Source organism: Drosophila ananassae, chromosome 3R (genome assembly GCF_017639315.1).
Source record: "Drosophila ananassae strain 14024-0371.13 chromosome 3R, ASM1763931v2, whole genome shotgun sequence".
Classification (NCBI taxonomy): Eukaryota; Metazoa; Arthropoda; class Insecta; order Diptera; family Drosophilidae; genus Drosophila; species Drosophila ananassae.
In genome coordinates, this window is record NC_057930.1 from 8,129,694 (window position 1) to 8,144,895 (window position 15,202).

Consider the following 15,202-nt stretch of genomic DNA (forward strand, 5'->3'; position numbering starts at 1 on the left):
GTCAGGGATATGGGAGACCAAAATAAATTGAAGTCGGCACAAAGGGCCACCTACATTTTGGCTGATTTATTTTATGGCTCCCAGGGCAGTGCGTGAACCCGAAACAACAGTTGCAAGAGGAAAAAGTAAGGGACAACACCGAAGTTTGTTCCGGCAAAGTACCCAAATGGAGTTAAAAAACAGAGCCCCGTAAAAAACAAAAACAAACTAGACAACTTACCTCCAGCCGGTCCGTTTCAGGGCTTTAATCCTTTCGCCAAAACTTTTGCCGAGAAAAAATAACAGAGGCGGCAGCAGATTTGTAACTTTCTACCGTATTTTTTGTTTCGGAAATACTTCTGGCCGCACTTTAACACTCGACAGGACGGGAGAACCTGTTAGTCCGCCGAAGGACACTGTCTCACACCCACTCACTGGCACACCCGCAAACGCGACACGGATATTAAAGGCCCACTGGCATATTGGCACATATTCAGCATTCCACAGGATCCATCCGTCTATCCGTTCGCCCATCCGGGCGATGGCCGTCCGATTGTTGCCACATTAACCAATTGACCGCCAGGCAAGTGCCGTTTCGATGTTCCGTTCACAAGTCCTGCCGCACGCACGTCCTCAAGCGAACTGAATATGAAGCGAACCAGTCACCGAAACGCAACTGAACGCAGCGCGCAGCCTGCGAAAAGGACATGCCGTTCTGCCAGTAGGAACACGTCGGCTTTTGAGCTCGTCGACTTCGGCCTGCCAGGACCAAACAACAGGATGCTGCCGGATGAAGTTGCCGAGAGCCAGAGAGCTGGAGCTTTTTTCTCTCAACTGTGGTGAATTTTTTTTTGGATGCACTGGGCATAATTATCATATTATATTCAAATATGTCTAATTTTTTCGTTCAAAAACCTTTACAAAAATTAATATATATTTATCGGTTTTCTAGCTCAATTAATCATATTCTATTTAAGGGGAGGTAAAGTTTATTTGGTGCAATAACGATACATTTCTACGAACTTTTTAAGAGGCATATTTTATTTACTTTATTTATTGAGTTTTTATTTAATTAAACAACATTAAACTTGACAATTTTCAATCATACATATCGAAAACCGATTTTATTTAGTGTATTTAGTTTTATAGTGTACACGGACTATAAAAAGGAAAGCGCTTAAATGTTTTCCAGATTTAGGAATCCAAACTCGACCGATGGACGTTTTGGATGGACGATAGATGAACTCTTTAAATATTTGCCAATTTATCCAGGGTTGATGTAATATTTTGATATTCTTGAGATATAATGAAAAATTAAAAAAATACCCAAGAAAGAATGTTAACACTTTACCCCCTTCCTTAAAGGCAAGAAGTAATCAAGAACTCAAATAGCAGTTTCGCAAAAATCCAGTTTTCCCCTGCCAACTGGCAACTAGATTTCCAATAATAGTTAAGATTGTTATTCAAAAAGGGGAAAAAAGTAATCAAAGCGAACAAGCATTGAGTAGGCTAGACGCAGATGTCTAAAATTAAAATATCAATGCAAATATGCTGCGACAACTACAGCCAGCTTGTTTTTGATTAAATGCAAAGATCGGTGGAGGCTTCAACACTGGAAACTAATTTTACAATCCCTTTAATCACTTTTACCTTTGAGTTTTTAGTAGAATATTTTATACCATAATAAAAATAAGTACATTTTTATTAAGTACTAATAACTGACAATAAAATGTACTAATAACTGCAGTTCATAACTACTATTTTTAACGCTATAATTTTTTGTTCAGTGCAGTCAAAAATAAAAATCTGATGACAGGTGTTATAATAAACAGGCGAAAAATTCTAATCAAGACACGGAAGCTAGTCGGCAGCTTCTGAAAAGAGCTCTTAACATTCGACCAATCAGCGGCGATAACCACAATAGAGATCTCTGTTAACAAAATACCGCTGTTAACATGGCCAACACGGGGCGACAAGTGCGGTTTAATTAGTCGGCAAAACAGAGTGAGCTCTTTCGCTCTCTCTCCTGCTCTGTTTGACTCTCTTGGCCGATCGTGCTTAACGTTATCAGCTATGCCGAAGCAGTCGAACCGAGCGGGCCAAAAGGGTCGTCTTCGTCATGAACTGGGCTAAAATCGCACTCAGTTTTAGCGTGTTTTCTTCGGCCGAGGTTGGCGTTCTTCAAAAACGCCTTAGCTGCATCAGTCGCTAGTTAGTTGCAGCTTAGACGGCAAGCGGTACGCATCGAGTTTCGAATAAGTGTCCGGACCTATTTCCCGGACCATTTCCCGTAAGGACTTTGCCCAGCCGATTCCGGCGTGTGATCGGGTTCCGACAGAATCTTGCGAAGCAGACCCCAGTCTGGTGGCAATAAAATTCAATCGCGTCGGTGCTAAGCAAATAGTATTTTGTGATATCATAATGCCCAGCGACGTGTGATAAGTGCAAAAACCTGCTGGGATAAAGCCACGAAAGAGCGATCTCCACATCGGACACTGACTAACACAATTCACGTAGGCCATAAATTTATTAAGTGTGCTCCATAAACATTTTTATAAACATAAACTTTGATATAACACGGTGAGGATCGTTTAGTGGCGAAATAATTGTTTGTAATTTAAAATTCTACGAAGATTTTTTAATTTCAAATATTCGAGTTTTTCAAAAATACCCAATACCTCTTATCCTTAAAACTTGAACATGTCCTTTAAGACAAACATCTTTCATTTTTTTATTTCATTTTATTATTTTTTTTACTTTGCTATAGTATTTTTAAATTCTTTATTTCAATTTTCACTTTCGAAGGCACGTTAAACAGAAAAGGCTTTCGTAATTTCGTAAAACAAAGATTAAAGTTGCAACCTCTATATTTTATTTGAATAGGGATAAACCCATACGATAAGATTATTCATCTTACATTTTTTTAAGTAATATCGAAACAAATTTACTGGAGTTGGCGTGACACAAACATACCTTTTTAAAGTTGGACAATTTGAAATTTTTCCCACTGTTTACGAATGGCCTTGACATTGAAATCAAATCCCATAAAACATTTCGACGGCCCAAGTCAAGAAAAAAATAATTGCCCAGTTCATTTACCCACACAGACTACAATCAGCGACAAGAAAAACCTACTTAACCCTCAAGATTAATCTTTGGAATACATGACTTACGATTAATAAATTACTTTGAAATTTTTTCCACAAACACAAAAATCTGAAAAAGGTTTCTGTTTTTGTTCTCCAAGTTGTTGCTTTTTTCCATTGGCACGTAACACAATTCAAAGTTTGTTTTGATTTTCGGTTTCTTTGTGTTGTTGGCGACCTGTAATGGAAAACCCCTATTCGAAGACTGGTTCCCCAAGATGAAACCGGCTTTTGAGTGGTCAAAGCTATGGGCAAGAACTTGGCTTTAAAGACGGATCTCTGACATGTCAGGGATTTCCCAAGGAGGAAAGGGTATCCCCCAGCGATTGCCAATCATTTCGTGCTAGTATCTCCGGCCCAACGATAAGCCGATTAAAAATCTTCCACTCCATCTCCGCTTTTGCCATAATTTTTATCGCATTTCACTCTTCCCTTGCCTACCTCAATATATGGCCAACAAATAAAAAAAAAAATAAAAAAATGCGGTCAAGCAGCAGCATCGGCTAATTGTTGTCAAAATAAATGGCCAAACAGAGAAGATACTCGTAAAAAAAAACGGTCTCAAATAAATCAAATTATAATAAACAAGCCGATAATTATATGTAAAAACGTGAAACGGAAGACACTTTGGGAATTATGCAACTTTTTATGAACGTGTTATTTGGTAGTAGGTACTTAACAGAAAAAAACCTACACAAGTAGCTCGGCAAAAAAAAAATATAAAAGCCAACTTTGCATAACAACCATTTCTGATTGCCGGTGAAATTTGTTTCAAAAGAAATTGGCCATAAGGCGAACACAACAACATTTGTAATCTGATTATCTTTAATCAATGGAAGGCATAAATACCTCTCAGAATGCTCTTGAAGAGGGAAAAGTTTAATTCAATAATAATATATTTCAAACTGAAGTACTTACTTGAAACCCCACTCAAAGAGAACACATGAACACGAAGTGGATACTTTAGATAGAGACTGTTAGGGGCTGCCCCCTTAGTCATTCTAGATTATTTTTCACAAGTTCACATTTCAAATTCTGTTGTAGGCTTCGATCAACTCATACTTTGATTGTTCCCCTTTCTCAAGATTAAATATTTAAATTGATTGGGGAATCTCCAGCCACCGTGGCCACTCAAGAGGAACCGCAACGCCAGCCCAGTTCTATTTTTTAAGCCAATAGATGAATATTCATTACCTTACCACAAAAGAAAACACAAAATTACACACTTTAGGGCCAGTTCGCAGGGAATACCCTTGTGGAATTTTAATAAAACGTTCATCAAATGTGCACTTCTACTCCATATGAGTCACGTCCCGTGGCATTTGCCGTTTGCGAATCAAAGAGAAATAACGTAATTGCGTCTGAAAGTGATTTTACAATTTGTCAGAAAACCAGTCAGGACCACTTCAGAGGGTTGAAAGCTGATCATAATTAATAAAGCCATGTTTGGGAAATATTCTTGAGCCCTAATTATGAAAAGACATTCGCTTGTCGTCTCCGAAACATGTTGATTGATTATTGATTTGTCGGGTCCGAGCTTCAGTCATTAACATCTTAGTTCCGGCTGCCAGCAAAGTTTATTCGACAATTAAATTCCCCGCCAAATTACTTATATACTTTTAATAGCTTTTTATTGAATTTTACATTCTACGGTTTTTTCTTTTAGACTTTAATTAAGTGCTACGTTGGCAGGCACTTAATTTCTAATTAACGGAAGTGCGTCGGGTCCCTGTGCCCTAAAGGTACTCACAGTACATAAATCTTTAAGATGTTTCAAGTGTTGCCAAATAAAACTGGAAGTCATGGGGATAGTCTTGGGTCCCTCCATTTTTTTCAGGATGTATTCTTATGGATACTCTGAAAATACTATATAAAAAAGTTCGTGTCTTTTCTTATAATTTATTATATAAATAATAAATATTATATTTTCTATTACATTTTCTGTTCCAGTAAAACTTTTCAATTTATTTAAAAGTTATACCTTTAGAAAGGTATTTCTTTACTTCGCATATGACAGAGGTGTGGGAAACTTTATGAAGCTTTTTTCGTATTTTCTTTGCGGCATCATTTTTGTGTTTTTGCTTTTCATAATTTATGCGCAGTTTTCTTTATATGGGCCAGCCTGGGGGGTGTCTCCATGGACTCCGGCGGACTTTGGCTTCTGGACGGCGGACTCGCGCCGGACGTGAGTTTCGGCTTTTCGTGAGTGTTGTGTGTGTGTGTTTAAGAAACAGCGTGCTAATTAATTAAATTTGTACGTGCTTTATGAGAGTGTGTGTTGGTCTTGAGTTGAGCCGGAGCATAAACTTGCTGGCCATGTGCTGATAGGACCAAGAAAGGACTAACACACATCGAAGGCATCTGGCGAGCAGCTAGGGCACCACGGAGCGTATGAGTGATATTTACCGTCAGGCCGTAAATCATACTTAACTTAATATACAATATATTCGCTCATATGTTTGCCCTTTTTGGCCATGTGCGTGCCGGCCGAGGAGGTCAATAAAGGATGCTGGGCTGGTTATGGTGTTAGGCCTGCGAATTTCTATTGATTGAGATTGGGAATAGCGGGGAGTAAGGCAATTTTCCGTAATTGTTATTGTTAATTAGAGGAAAACTTGTTTTTGGGCCGGCCTGACCAATTTGTTTGCTCACATATGGAGAGTGTTTCTAATCCAATAAAAAAGGCTTAAATGAATAAACAAATTAGGACCAACGTGCCTTTAATTTCAAGGCCTCTAGAGTCAAGACCCTGGTCCTTGAACCAGGACCAACGAACTCTCCCTCTAAACAATTCAAATTCAATAATTTGTCGACAGACAACACGTTTTCGGCAACAAATAACTGGACCATCTGCCAAGCAAGTCAAATATATAATTGATACAAATAAGAAAAACATTCCAATTAAATGCTGAAACTCGCCAGCTGAATAAATACGTATTAGAGCCATATTAAGTGTAATTTCAGACCCAACTTGTACTAATAATAGTCAATGTTCGTTTTATTTGTCTCATTTGCAGGCAATTGGTGGTTAAAATAAACAACAACTTCCGCATAAAATTCAATAACTTCCAAAATATTCAATAAGAGACAATCACAACCAGCGAAAAATCGAAATAAAAACAATAACCGCAAATTGAATAAGCGTAAGCCATAATTATGACCAAATGAGCCTGGCCGAAACGAAAACAACAACTACCACAAGCATTACCATAAATAATAACAAAAAAAGCAACAAAATGCGGGTCATCAACAGCAGATTAAGCGCGCCGCTGTTAACAGTAACAGTCTTAACAGCGATGGCTGTTAGTCTGGCCAGTGGCTTGCAAACTGTAAACGAGTCAAAGGGTAAGTCTAAATCTTTATTTGTTAAAAAAAAATAAAATAAAACCTTTAATACATTTAAAAATTATATTGTCGGATACTAAAATAATCAATCTTCTTGCGAAATTTACAATTTCCAAAGAAAGGCAATGCTTTAGAAGCTTCATTTGTTTATTTCTCGGGTTCCGACCTTGACCAACATTATTGCCGGTAAAATCATTAGCACTTTGTAATAATATACTCGAGTGTAGGTATTTTCATTAAACAATGCTAGTAAATGGTGATTGCCACTCACATGCGAAAATTAAGTACCGGCCCACCTGGCAGAAGCCTGTAAATTTGCGTAAGTCCGGCAAATAATCAAGCGAGTGCTTGATGGTTAAAACAAACGGCAGGCAATCATAATAATGGCCATAACGAGCCAATAAACGATGCAGCTCCACCGCCGTAGCCCTCGCACAGTCTTAACAAAAAAGGAAAAACAGTCAATAAACGCGGCCTTAATGCTCAACTGACAGACAGCCACCTAACGGATCTGGTTATAAATAAATGTATGACGGTACGTGTGTGTACCTACTACGTATACGTGATATGTTCGTGCAACATTCGCATATAATACGAGTATAATTTATATGCCAAACAGCTGCTGTCTTCGCCCGGTGTCGCCCTTTCAAAGAAAGGGAAACAAAAACATTAACCGAACAGGATGATTTTTTTTCACCATTTTCAGTTTCAAAAGTCTACTTGAGATGGGTAAATCGTCCTCTTAAAAGAAAGCCTAAATAGTAAAGAATATAAGCTGAAAATTATTATCTTCTATGGCGCCCCTAAATCTTAAATTGTTATTTTTTAATGAAAGCTCGTTGTTCTTGGAAGCGAAACAAAAACATCTTATCAGCTTATCTGATTCCTAATCGCCATTTCATGTCGATTGTTGTCGTAAAGTTAATTGTTTTTTAATTTGAGTGTATTTTTAGCAGTGATTTGCCAATCGGCCAAGTTTTCTTTGGGACGTGCTGTTTGGGTGATCCGCCTTCATGGCCGTCGGTGTTTATGGGCCAATGGCGAGGTCTGCTAGATTAGCCGGCTCCTCCAATATTGCCTAATTCGATCGGCCGACAATATTCGATTGCACTATCCCGCTTATTCTCGCTGGTTTTTATAAAGGGCACTTTGATTACAATTAACTGGTCTACTAATAAACTACTACCTACACACAACCGGGTCATATTATTCCACCAGATCCGGATATCGATGGCATTTTAATTTGCATTTTATCGCCGCTTAACTGATGTGTGCACTTATTTGCATACGAATGTCGTCACTTGTCAGATTTTGCACTAGAAATCGGATCTGTTAAACGACTCAGTCGATAAATTTATAGATTAGGGGCGCCTATTAAAGCCAAATTAGTGTTTGTTTAATAAGAACTTGTTCTTAATCATGTTATCTAAGCTTAAGCTATTTTATTTTTGGCCAAAATAGGTTTTTCTATAGGAGTTGCATGACAATTCTCACTTTCATTTCAATTAACACCTGTCGTCCGAATTATGACTCAAGCGGAGAGCGAGTTCAAGGCACCCGGAGACGGGCGATTAGCACGTGTAATGATCATTTAAGTACTAATAATAGCACTCTGAAATCTGAAAGATAAAAAATTAAAGAATACAAAAGTGTGAAAATAATGTCATACATTCAATTAAATGAGTAATAAATTGTGAATCTCAAGCTCGTGATACGCCGGCACAAAAAATGGTCTTGTGGTCTCAAAATTGTTTTCATTTGTGTTTCCTTTTTGATTGCTATTGTTTACCGCCATAAGAATTGTATTTACCAGTGGCTTAGAGACACAAATCCATTGTTTGCGAGGACAATACAACAGCCCTAATAAATTAAACACAGCATAATTCTCCTAAGCGTTTGAGCAAATAAATTAAATAAATACTATATACTTTTCCAGTTGATAATACCGTATGCCTCTACCAGGAACACAATAATACCTATCGCAAGGAACTCGGGGCGGTGTGGTTTTCTGCCAAGGACCCCTGCCTGGTATACTCCTGCGCGGCAGGAGTGGCCAAGGACCCACAGGCTCATATTGTAGTTACCCAGGTAGATTGCAATGAGTTCTACTGTGAAGTGGTGAGTACTACCTATAATTTGATATTTTTACTTAATATTTATAATTGTGACATTTTAGGGGTCCGAGCTGCGTAGTGTCGAGGGCAGCTGTTGTGGGGAATGTGTAAGGACTCACTGCCAGCACAATCACTCCTTGTATGCTGTGGGCGAGTCCTGGCACAATGACGCCGACTGCACTTTGCTGGAATGCGGACGCCTCGCCAATGGCCAGATCATCATAAACACTTACAAGAGGAACTGCCCCGCCTTGACAGAAGATTGTCCGCCCTCCAGGTTGGAGGAGAGAAACTGCTGTCCCTACTGCAGACCCTTAAAGGCGACCCGAGTGGATAAAGTTCTGGAACCTGAGCCAGAGGAGCCTTCGGGGGATGACATTTGGACCGCGGAGTTTTATCGGCAGCATCCCTGCAACCGGGACTGCCAGATGGGAGCTGAGCCCATGACCTGCCGGTACAAATTCGTGGTGGAGTGGTACCAGACCTTCTCCAAGGCCTGCTATGACTGCCCCCGGAATCTCACGGACTGCTCCCGGCCGCACTGCGTCATGGGTGATGGCCTCGAGAGAAGCATTACGGTGGTGAACCGCATGATGCCAGGTCCCTCCATCGAAGTGTGCCAAGGCGATCAAATTGTGGTGGACGTAAAGAACCATCTCCTGGGTGAGAGCACCTCCATCCACTGGCACGGTCTGCACCAGAAGAAGACCCCTTACATGGACGGAGTTCCGCACATAACGCAGTGCCCCATCACGCCGCATGCCACGTTCCGGTACTCCTTCCCAGCTGATCTATCGGGCACCCATTTCTGGCACTCGCACACGGGAATGCAGCGCGGTGATGGGGTCTTTGGCTCCCTCATCATCCGGAAACCCAAAGCCGCCGAGCCCCATGGCGCACTCTACGATTTCGATTTGAGTGAGCATGTGATGGTGGTCCAGGATTGGATCCATGAGCCAGGAGCCAGTGTTTTTGCCTTCCACCACCATTCCCGTGGGGATAACAAGCCGCACAACTTACTCATCAATGGGCGAGGACGTTACTACAATCGCATTTGGGAGGAGGCCAAACAAGTGCATCGCCGTGCTGAAGAGAGTAGGACCACCCAACCCTTGGAACCGCTGCCCAAATCTCAGGTGGATTTTGTCCAAACGCTGCCGCGTCAAGCTCGCCTGGCCAAGAACAATCAGACCACCAAGCTGTTTCCAGTGCATTCCCGCCAAAAAAGAGGCAATCTAAACCAAATTCCTCTGGAACTGGTGCCCCATCAGGTTTATAATGTACGCAAGGGCTTCCGCTACCGCTTCAGGATTATCAATGCGGAGTACCTCAACTGTCCTATCGTAGTGTCCATAGATCACCATAATCTTACGGCCATAAACTCGGATGGTTTCGACATCGAGGCCATGGAGGTGGGCTCCATAGTGACCTACGCCGGGGAGCGCTTTGACTTTGTTCTCAATGCCAACATGGACGTGGGAAACTACTGGATTCGCTTGAAGGGTCTGATGGACTGCAGCGAGGTCTTCACCTCGGCATTTCAGGTGGCCATTCTCCGATATGAGGGAGCTCCAGATGAAGAGCCTTCAGCAGCCCTGAGCTATGCCCACAAGGCGGACGGCATTGAGCTGAATGTGATGAACCGGGGTCCTGGATATCCGGACACCAAAACCGCGGCCGAGATGCGAGCCCTGCCCATTTACGACCATGTCTCGGGCATCGACGAGGACACCCTCCAACCCGAAGTGGACTTCAAGTTCTTTGTCTACTATGATTTTTATACCAAAAACAATCCCGACTTCCACGACAAAGATCTCTATGCCATGGACATGGAAATGACCCAAGTGAATCGTCTATACACTCCGCAACTGAATCACATTACCTTGGACTTTCCATCTCTGGCCTTGCTGCCCTCGAGGAGCAAGTTGAAGGATTCGGACTTCTGTAACGAGACGAGCCTGGCGGATCAGGGCATCGATTGCCGCACGGAGTTCTGCAAGTGCCACCATGTGCTCCAGGTGCACCTCGGGGCAGTGGTGGAGCTAATCATTGTGGACGAGGGCTTCCAGTATTATGCCAATCACCCGTTTCATTTACACGGCAATGCCTTCAGAGTCATGGGGCTGGAGCGATTGGGCGAGAATGTGACCATCGAAATGGTGGGTGAAGTCTCTCAATTATTTACCTTTTAACTCTTCAATAAATCATGCTTCCATTTTTAGGTTAAACAACTAGACCAGTTTAATTTACTCAAACGCAACTTCGATCATCCCCCTGTGAAGGACACTGTGACTATTCCAGATGGCGGCTACACCATCATTAGATTCGAGGCCTCCAACCCAGGTTATTGGCTCTTCCACTGTCACATCGAGTTCCATGCTGAGATTGGCATGGCCCTGGTGTTTAAAGTGGGCAACGACGACCAAATGCTGCCGGTGCCCGAGAACTTCCCCACCTGCGGCGATTACAATCCAGACGCCAAGTCGGATGGACCCACAACTGACATAACAGGACCGGGCCAGGCAACAACAGCAAGTCCCTCCGATGCCGGAGGCGGCAGTTCCGGATTAAAGCCAATTTTGGTCCTAATACCATTATTCTTCCTGTTGCTGCAATCCTTTCGATAGTGGATCACCTAAAAAGAGAGCACCCCAAACTTGCCAAACGAAATTCAGAGATTATTTATTGAAGACGATGGGAGACCCTTGAGATGAAGTTTAATTCTTTCGTGAAATTTGTTTTTCTCCAGCATTTGTATATATTTCATGTTTACGCATCCTTGTAAACTAAACATCTGTGATTGTCTAAGAAACCTACTTGTATAAGAAAATAAAGTTAAATTACTTCTAAAATTAAAAACAAAAACTCTCCTTGATCTTTCTTTCAAAATGACGTAGAAAACTGTGTTCAAAATAATATTATTCGTATACAACTAGTAACAGAATAAAGAGACACGAAACTAAAATCTTTCAAAAAATCGGCGAAAATTAGAATAACATTTTTTACATTTTTAAAACGCTAAATTTTTTGTAAGTGTCAATTTTGGACAATGACTTCTAAAACGGAGAGATCTGTGAGTGAGATGATGCCTAAGAAGGCTAGAAAGCCAAGGCAGCCAAGGAAGCCCCGATTCAAGACCTCTTTTAAGACCCCAGTGGCCTCTAAGAAAATCAGAAATTCACGCTGTCGAAAACTAAAAGCTAAACTCGCTCAGGAGAAGGATGATGATCTTTTAAATCAGAACGCCATGATGTGGACAGAAAACTCCCCGTTGACTCACAGACTGGATTTTAAGGCAATAATACTTCGGGAGATGAATCGCCTGGGAAGACAACCTTCAAACGAGTTGAAACGAGATGCGAAAAGGGCCCTGGCATCTAGAAGAGCTCTCAGAACGAACGAAGACCATCAGAATTTTCCTCCATTCTCGAACTGCCAAACTAAGTGCCGAAAACCACGCAGACGAAAAGCAAAATCCAAGCTCGCTGAATGGAATAAACTATTAGAGCACGTTGCGATAATGAAGAAAGAAGATAATTTGTTGCCACATAGACAGAACTTCAAGGCAGTAATACTCAGGGAAATGGAACGACTGGGGAGACAACCTACAAAAGAGTTCGAACGGGCTGCTAAAGAATCAATGACATATGCCAGAAAATATGCACATCAGAGCGTTCGACCATGGACGAAAAAGTCGCCCAAAAATTCCAAGCAAACCACGAGCCAGAAATCGAAGAGAATCGATTCAAAATCGAGGACAATTTCAAGGAACGTTAGGTCTAAACCTTCCTCAAAGCTTCTCATTAAAAAGAAAATTTCCAAAAATCTTTCGATCAAAAATTCCATGTCCCTGTCGGTTCTCTTTATCAAGTCATCCCCACCCTGTCCGAAAGTGCAGTCAATTTCCCAGGAAGGTTCAAAGGTATCAATTTCCTTTACCATGATCTCGCCTACACCATCGGGTCACGAAATAGCTTCAGAAAAACATTCGAAACATGATATTTCCCCCTTGCAAAGTAAGGAAGGAAGTGCTACTATGGAAGAACGTTTAGAAGCAGGAACGAAGATAAAAAGTGAAGAACATAGACAGGATTTTAAGGAAGGAATACTGGGGGAAGTGGATAGACTTGGGAGACAAGCTGCTAAAGAGTTTAAAAGTGCTACGTCGTTGGCATCAAGCAGGAAAAGTTCTCAAAAGACCATACCAATCGCGAATTTCAACTCTCGGAGGAATATTTTAAGTCAGAGCTCTGGAACATGGTCAATACGTTTCGAAAATTCGCCGAGTAAACATTCCAAGGAAACTGTTAGCAGGACGTCCAAGGAAATCTATCAAAACTCGAGCCAAATGTCGAAGAATGTTGAAAAAGAGGCATCTCAATTCAATGTGCTTTTGGGAAGAAATATAATTTCCCAGAACTTTCCGGCAAGGAATTCTGCATCCTTAATCCTTCCAACCGCCTCACAAACCAAGTCTTCCTCAAAATCGCACCCTGGCCCTTATAAACCGTCCTCAACCGTGTTATCTCCGATTCAATCTCTTCTTCCGGTAATAGATTCTACATATTATCCAATTTCTTTGAAAAATAGAGAAGATTTTCTTACTGAGGAACAACGTCAAGCAGTTCTAAAAGCTATAGAGGAGGCTGAAATTGAAAATCATCCCCATGAGCAATAGACGAATTTGTGAAGTTTTTCGAGGGAATATTCCAAATATTTAAACAATCCCAACAAGACTTCAAAAAGCCTTAGAAGCAACAAATTAAAAAACACAAATATATGCTTTAATTATTTTTAATATCAAATAAAACTTAATGAAATATAAACTATATTTGTAATTTTAACTTCTAATACAAAAATAAGAGTGCAATAGTCATATTTTTGATAGGGGTACAATAGTAAGAAAACAGGCGTAAAGAAGTCCTATTTTTTTACAAGAATTGGTCAAAACAACGTTCATATGGCCTGTGGAACTTCTACGTCCTCTAAAATCCTTACAGGATCATTACAGGATGTTCGATTTAAGCTAAACATTTATACCTAAAATATTATTTATAAAAAAAAATGCATAGCTATTCCTAAAATTAAACAAGATCCCTTTTGAACTTTCTGTCAAACCAATTTAAGAAACTTCATCGAAGAAAATTTCATTCGTATACAAGTCAAAGACTAAGGTTAAAAAAAAAATAATCTTTTCCACCTATTTTTATACTTTCAATTTTCCAATAGTCTTAAAAAAGCAAAATTTTTTGTTATTTATTATTGTCGTACACTTACATAATGCGTGCTAAAAGACCTCAAGAGCTTTGTGTTTTAAAGAAAAAATGCGTATATTGCGGCAAAAAGAAAAGACCCCATCAGTTGCCTAACTGCAAGGCAAAGAAATGTGGCTCGCCCGAAAACTGTAAGGACATTTCGGGTAAAGTCCGGAAGCCCCGACGGAATCCCGCTTTTAAAGCGATCTCAAAGAGTCGCCGTGGACGATCACGGAAACAGAAAACTAAAGCTGCTGAACGCGAAGAACTTTTGAAGCAGGTAGCGATTATGAAGAATGAAGCTCTGGCGAATAGGCAGAATTTCCGGGGTATAATCCTTAGGGAGATGGAACGAATGGGGAGACAGCCGGCAAGTGAATTAAAAAGGGCAGCGGAAAATTTCATGGCATCTAGGAAGAAAGAAACCCAAGTTCAAGCAACCCCAACGCCCCAGGAGAATGATTTTCCTCAAAGCTCTGGACCGTGCCAAGTTCGCTCGGGAAAATCACAAAGAAAAATTTCCAAGGAAACTATGAAAAAGTTACCCAAGCGAATTGATGTGAAATCAAAGAACATTTCAAAGAATGTGGCTAATAATATATCTAATTTTGAAAAGCTCATCAAAAAGAATTCTCCCGCTAATCTTTCGAAAAGGAGATCTATATCGTATATAGAGTTCTCACCCAAACCATCCCAATCTTCCTTAGAAACACCCAAGGAAATGTCCAAGGAAGATTCTAAGAAGTCCACGTCTACCGTGCTGTCTCCTAAACCGTCCAATTTGGATATGGCTTCACAAGAACCGACTGTACGTTCTACCTTTTACCTATACCCCTTGCAGAATACGGAAGACTTTATTACTGTGGAGGAGACACGCGGAGAGCCGGGAATGGAAACGATATTTGTAGCTCGTCCTGCTAACAAAGCAATGGATGAGTTTTTGAAGTTTTTAAGGGGAGCATTCCTATTATCTCAACAATCAAAACGAAATTTCCGTATAAACTTATAAGCACATGAAAATATTACATTCCAATTTAATTTTGAAATGTTTTTTGACTTTGTATTTTTTAGGAAAAAGGTAGAGAAGGGTAAAGTTTTCAAGCTTTAAGATTTTTTGTATTTCTTTTTGTTTTAACACATTTTCGGGAAATGTCATGCTCAATATCTATTAATATTTATGCAAGAAATTTAAAAAATTATTTTTGTTATCAAACCTTCCGGTACTGCAGATCGTTTAACAAAGTGCGCGCCAAAAATCGGAAATGCAAAATGAATGACATTTCAATTCAGACAAAGATTAAAACGAAAAGAGAGTAGGCATATACATAGGTGGTACATCAAAATATGCAAATGAAAATGTTCT

At 40.4% G+C, this 15,202-nt stretch overlaps 3 protein-coding genes across 7 annotated transcripts in view; 2 read left to right on the plus strand and 1 right to left on the minus strand.

The window, feature by feature from the left end:
- Positions 1–798, minus strand: part of LOC6504696 (potassium voltage-gated channel protein Shaw) — a 45,364-nt gene extending 44,566 nt beyond the window's left edge. For 2 of the 4 annotated variants that reach the window (XM_032455490.2, XM_001964834.4), the window contains exon 1: positions 221–793. The gene's annotated coding sequence lies outside the window, so the exon portion shown is untranslated. Of the gene's footprint in view, positions 1–220 lie in introns of all 4 variants that reach the window. The other 2 variants (XM_014904972.3, XM_014904973.3) reach the window with 2 other exon arrangements.
- A 1,362-nt stretch (positions 799–2,160) lies between these two features.
- LOC6505384 (L-ascorbate oxidase) lies at positions 2,161–14,885 on the plus strand. Of its 2 annotated transcripts, none has more exons than XM_014905002.3 (5): positions 2,161–2,559; positions 6,143–6,470; positions 8,407–8,588; positions 8,647–10,743; positions 10,807–14,885. In XM_014905002.3, exons 2-5 carry the CDS (start codon positions 6,290–6,292, stop codon positions 11,209–11,211), a joined length of 2,865 nt encoding a protein of 954 aa, XP_014760488.1. In that variant the 5' UTR covers positions 2,161–2,559; positions 6,143–6,289; the 3' UTR covers positions 11,212–14,885. The 2 variants fall into 2 exon arrangements, with proteins under 2 accessions (XP_014760488.1, XP_001964872.2); XM_001964836.4 differs by having other exon boundaries at positions 2,161–2,492.
- LOC26515384 lies at positions 11,492–14,885 on the plus strand. Its single transcript, XM_014905196.3, has one exon. The coding sequence runs from the start codon at positions 11,634–11,636 to the stop codon at positions 13,260–13,262; it is 1,629 nt and encodes a 542-aa protein (XP_014760682.1). The 5' UTR covers positions 11,492–11,633; the 3' UTR covers positions 13,263–14,885.
- Positions 14,886–15,202: the final 317 nt, after the last annotated feature.

Excerpts from the sequence above, each read along its gene's own strand:
- LOC6505384 (XM_014905002.3), top strand. The coding sequence starts at position 6,290 with ATGAGCCTGGCCGAAACGAAAACAACAACTACCACAAGCATTACCATA. Across the intron at positions 8,589-8,646 it reads ATGAGTTCTACTGTGAAGTG|GGGTCCGAGCTGCGTAGTGT; the intron begins GTGAGTACTACC and ends GTGACATTTTAG. Across the intron at positions 10,744-10,806 it reads AGAATGTGACCATCGAAATG|GTTAAACAACTAGACCAGTT; the intron begins GTGGGTGAAGTC and ends TTCCATTTTTAG.
- LOC26515384 (XM_014905196.3), top strand. The coding sequence starts at position 11,634 with ATGACTTCTAAAACGGAGAGATCTGTGAGTGAGATGATGCCTAAGAAG.